The sequence below is a fragment of the Phalaenopsis equestris genome, unplaced genomic scaffold, assembly GCF_001263595.1.
Source record: "Phalaenopsis equestris unplaced genomic scaffold, ASM126359v1 Scaffold000579, whole genome shotgun sequence".
Classification (NCBI taxonomy): domain Eukaryota; kingdom Viridiplantae; phylum Streptophyta; class Magnoliopsida; order Asparagales; family Orchidaceae; genus Phalaenopsis; species Phalaenopsis equestris.
Window position 1 is genome coordinate 273,415 of NW_018165019.1, and position 5,704 is coordinate 279,118.

General features: G+C 31.9%; 1 protein-coding gene across 1 annotated transcript; it reads left to right on the top strand.

Annotated features, from left to right (window-relative positions):
- The first annotated feature begins 1,046 nt into the window (after positions 1 to 1,046).
- LOC110029482 (cytokinin riboside 5'-monophosphate phosphoribohydrolase LOG1-like) lies at positions 1,047 to 4,423 on the top strand. Its single transcript, XM_020731790.1, is given in 8 exon segments — positions 1,047 to 1,408; positions 1,673 to 1,788; positions 1,880 to 1,910; positions 2,603 to 2,702; positions 3,029 to 3,099; positions 3,232 to 3,375; positions 3,959 to 3,991; positions 3,994 to 4,423. Coding segments are annotated over 8 exon segments (693 nt in total). The 5' UTR covers positions 1,047 to 1,279; the 3' UTR covers positions 4,063 to 4,423.
- Positions 4,424 to 5,704: the final 1,281 nt, after the last annotated feature.

The window sequence follows — 5,704 nt, forward strand, 5'->3', positions numbered from 1 at the left end:
TATAAATGGGCCACCTGGGTCTCTTCCGTACGCCAAACCGGCCACTGTTCTATGCCCATTGGGAACTTGGCCTACCGTCGTATCTGGAGATTCTGGTCGTCTCAGAATTCACTTGGGAAATTTCAACTTTGCTTTTCTTTGATGGATGCTTCAATTTAATCTGAGGAGGTTATGTTTGGTATAAATTGTGTTTAGAAAAAATTCTGACTGATAAATATACACATTAATTTAATTCAATTCAAATATAAAATCATAAAGAATTTGCATAAATATTATAAAGTGTTTATGTAATTATGCATATCTTATTATGTCTATATTTTTACATTTATTCATATGTTATTTTTTGTGCTTACATCGAATTCAAATATTCACACGAAAAGATGTATTTTATCTAAATAAAAAAATATTTGCGAAATTATATATATATATATATATATATATTGAATTTTATGTTATGCATGTAAATTCTCCAAAAACCAGCCTACTTTTTATTTCGAGTATTTTTCTATTGTTATTTTAAATTTTTACAAATTTTCAAAATATTATCTTTTTCATATTCTAATTTACTAGCAAAAGCATTGATCGACCTTTAAAAAAAATTATAATATATTTATATCAACTCTTAAGAAAATTATTTTCTTAATAATTCTACAACATTTTTTATTAAAAAAAAAACACAGTTAAAAATCTTAATATTACACTCTTAAAATAAATTTACACTTAAATTTTAATTTTTTCTAATTTTTATTATTTTGACTTAGATAAACCAATAAAAATGATAGAGAATATCATCCATTGCTACCTTAATAAATTCAAATAAATAAAAACAAACAAAAAAATATAAATTATTTAAATTTATTAGTTAAGAGTTTAGACATACAACTGAAAAATTCTAAATTCAACGGCACTACAATTAAATTTATTTAAAAATAAGATAAAATCAAAATATAAAACTATTTTGAAAAAAGAAAATTAAATTGTCTAAACAATCATTATTCTTCCGGTCAAATTTACTGCCGTCCCCAAAGTGCCAGAACACTCTCAGTCATCCCTGCGTTTCTCTCCGCGAGAAATTGGCGCGATAAGCAGAAGAGAAATCGCATCGTAATTCTCGCCGCTTGGCGTTGATTTAATAGTGCCCCTTCTGCTACTCAAGCCTGCGTCCTCCATTCCTTCTTGGGCAGAGCAATCCTTAAGCTTCGTCTTCCACCAAGCAACACTCACAGAGAGAAAGAGAGATAAGAGGTAGAGAGAGAAGCCTTCCTTCTCTTGCTAGTTGATGATGGAAGTCCTGCTCAACGAGACGAAATCTTCATCCAAGTTCAAGAGGATTTGTGTCTTCTGCGGGAGTAGCACGGGGAAGAAACCAAGCTATCAGCTTGCAGCCGCTCAGCTCGGTCATGAATTGGTCAGTCTCTCTTCTTCTTCTTCTTCCTTCTTTCTCTTCCAAAGTTTCCACCTTTGTAAATTTATTATGAAAACAAACCTCCACAATAGAGTTTTCTTCTCTCTCTCTCTCTCTCTTGCTCTGCTTTTCCTCTTGCTTTCTGAAGCTCATTGTTCTGTTCTCGCGGAAGATTGGAGGGAATGACCTTTTGTTCAATGGTGAGGAAGGGATTACTCTGCCTTCAGGGCTGTAGTGTTGCTCATGTTTACTTTGTTCTACTTGCAGGTGAAGAGAAATATAGACTTGGTGTACGGTGGTGGTAGTATTGGCCTCATGGGGTTAGTCTCCCAGGCAGTTTTTAACGGCGGGCCCCCTTTTAGCGGCGGCCGCCATGTCTTAGGGTCTCTATTTCTCCCCAGAAACATAAAAATTATTTCTTTATCTCTTAATGAAGTTCTCCTTTCTCAGATTTATTCTGTTTTACTAATGCAGGGTGATTCCCAAGACTCTCATGCCCAGAGAGGTATTCTACATTCTACCTTTTCTCCCAAAAAAAAATACTTTTTTTAGTTATAAGTCACTATTTTTATAAAAAAAAAATCGTTTTTTTTCGATTTTTTTCTTCAAAAATCTCTTCTACCTCATCCACTGGCTTGCCATCTTAGTCTTCTCTAATAAGTTTTATAATATTCAAAGTCTTCTGAATGTGATGTGGGTATATTTGCAATTAAATTCGCCCAAATTTAAAAAAAAAACAAAAAATAAATGGAAAAATTGAAACCTAGCCTAATTTTATCCATAAAAGGCAATGCCTATTAAGTGCTAGAACAGCCAATATAGGTTAGACAAAAGTTGCTCTTGGCTTCCTGCTATCTCATCAATGCCTTATCCAGGTGATTTTATCTTTTATTTATTACAAAGGCGTTTGTTGGTCATATTTATTGCTTTCTTATTCTGCTTCACTATATTAAATAAAATCATTATTTTTTTCTTATATAAATAGAAACGGCACCCTGCATTTTATTGGTTATGGCTGTTGAACTCATCGAAGAAATCTATAATTTCTTATTTTTTGAAATTCAATGGAATAATAAAAATAAAAATAAACCAAACAAAGCTTTATTAATATAAGAATTTTTCTTAGTTATTTATTAATGAAGAATTAATGCTTTTTAGATCTAAGCTCTTGATTAACACATTTTATTGGGCTTTTAGATAACTGGTGAGACCATAGGAGAGGTCAGAGCTGTATCCGGCATGCATCAAAGGAAGGCAGAGATGGCCCGGCAAGCAGATGCCTTCATCGCCTTGCCTGGTAGGCATCCCACATATTTATAACTAATATTACTTGCATATTGCCTTTAAATGTTAGCCTAGTAAAAATGACATAACTTATTTCAAGCGAAATATCATATTGTTAGATGTAATATTTTATGTATGGATTAAAATGATAATTTCAGAATATATAACTTGTTAAAGCCCAACAGCACCCTCCCACACCCTTTGATTATTGATGTCGGCTAAGGAAGGACACCCAATCATTCACTGAATGTTTCATAACTGTGCTACATAAAATTTTGTAACAAAAAAAGTGTAACACACTTTGACAAATTGCACTCATTTTCTTAAATTCTGAGTCAGGTGGCTACGGAACTTTGGAAGAACTTCTTGAAGCCATCACTTGGGCTCAGCTTGGGATCCATAACAAGCCGGTAATTACATCTATATGCATACTTATACATATATATATATATATACACATACATACATTTAATTTCTATTACACTCATTGAAAGTTTCATTTCTTAATTTTGAGTTGATTAATGCTAATAATTATGATTAAGGTTGGTTTGCTGAACATTGATGGATACTACAATTGCTTGCTATCATTCATCGATAAGGCCGTGGAAGAGGGATTCATAGATCCCGCTGCTCGTAATATTATAATCTCCGCACAAAGTGCCCATGAGTTGCTGTCTAAGCTCGAGGTACGTACGTAGTTGGCAACCGCGTAATAGCTTGTATAAAAATTTTGCGCGAAGGTTATATCTCTAATTTTGTGAATTTAATTTGTAAGGACTTTCATTTTATTTGAAATGGAAGGTCTTATTTGTGAAGATGAATATAAAATTGGGCGCAGAAAATTCTTTACACGGGCTCGTAAATATATCGAAGGGCGGCGCTAATGAACCACTTGAAATCATATAAATATACTCTTAAATATTATATTATACAGGAGTTAGACAAATTGGCAAGCTACAATTTGACTAAAATACTTATAGTTTATCTAATTATTCGTACAGAGAATTTAATATAGCAAAAGATGATAATATTTAAATTATATTTATATTTTTAATTTTTTAAGCTTTCTTTTTGTATTTGGCTATGATTGTTGTATATTATTAATATTATTCATTTATTTTGTCAAGCATGAAAAATGTCTCTGTAATAATTATTACTTTTCTGTTCTATGTTTTGTATATAAAGAATGTTTTTATTTGTATATTATCAGAAAATATATGTATATATAATTAGTTTTTTTTATATATCTTTATATTTCTTATACTACAGGAATATGAACCCCGAGAGCAGGGCAATGCACTTAAACTGAGTTGGGAGATGGAGCAGCTGAGTCAGCCGCCGAAATTGGACATCGCTCGCTGACTCGGTGCTGACTTGGGACTGCTGTACAGAGTCTTCGTTAGATTAAATATTTTTGAAAAAAGTTTTATAACTTCCATTAATGCTTTTTAATTTAAACTTAAAAAAAATATATTATCTTTCTGCTAACGAAATGTCGACGTGGCAGCTAGTTCTAGCTTACCTCCCTTTCTGATTTTCTTTGCGTGGCGAAGCTGCACTGCGGGGAGCGTGGGATCCACAAAGCTGTCCTCGTCGCCGACCTCTGGGAGCTTGACTTATACTTACTAAGTGACCAATAGGCTCCTCTGCATAACATGCATGACTTGTGTGTGTATGTGTATATATATTTCGCTTGATATATATATGAATTAATTTGATGTCTCTTTAAATTCAAGCAAAATCATTTTTTTCTCTTTTAAATAAATGAGTTGATTCGATCCGAATTAAATTCAATTTAAAATCGTCCTGAGCTAAAAATATCAATCATTGTCATTCGTTTGATTTGGAGTCTGTTTATAGAAATCGTGGGACTTTGCTTTGAACGGCGGATGCTGCCTCAATAATCAATTACTTGGGGCAGAGGGCCCTGGGGTTTGGATATTGCGCTCTTTTTATTTAAAAAAAATTAACTCAGAAATGTTTTGGTTATTTACTAAATTATTTGATTTATGGGCACAAAGTATATCTAATATTTGCGTTAGAGTTAACTTATTATATTTATTATTCATTCTAATTATTTTTTGATCCAATATATTTTTATTTTTTGCGCGCTGATCCTATTGGATTTTACCGACTTGGGACTTATCAAGAAGGTATAGGTGTTTGCGGCATCTGTACACTGGGATGTGCATTACTTAGTTGAAATTAGAAAATAAAATCGAATCGTGTCAATTTGGTAATTTCAGTTCTATTTAAGAAAAAAATTGATTTCGGTTTTAGAAATGTTAAACTTTGGTTTTACTGCTTTTTTAATTGAATCAGCCGAAAATAAAAAATTCTAGGTAATTTTGTTTTTATAAAATGTTTAGGAAGCAAAGTTTTTAGTGATTAGCATTATATAATCATCTCTTAATAATTTTTCATTTTCTCTTATTATCATCATATTTTTATACCTTCAAGCTATATTTCGGTTCAGGTAAAAAATGAACCGTTTAAAATGAATTAAACTTTGGTTTGACTGGTTCGATTTTATCAAAATTTTGTTTGGTTCAGTACTTTGAATTTTGGATTCCGGTTAAAGTCAGTTTGCCCAATTTGAAAATCAAATCGTCTGAACTGACCGAATGCTCATCTCTAGGGTTAAAGATATTATACAAAAATAATGCAAAAACGTAGAAATTCATACAACAACAATCAAACACAAGGATTTAGACGGTTCGACATTGAATGAATCTCCTACATCCACAGGGAGGGAGATTTTACTAGCAACGAATGGGGAGAAAGAAAGATGGTTTGGGGTTACAATACAACACTTATTAACGTACTCCTCTCCTAAGCCTTATTTCTTTTTTATATATTTATATAGAGGAGACTTAAAGAATATAAAGAAAGAAATAAAAAATGAAACAAATAAAATAAAATAAATCTATTAAATAAAAGTCATAAATACAAACAATCTCCACATAATCTATTACCTTAAAATAAGTGAGAGACGATCAATTAAGCTTCGACTCC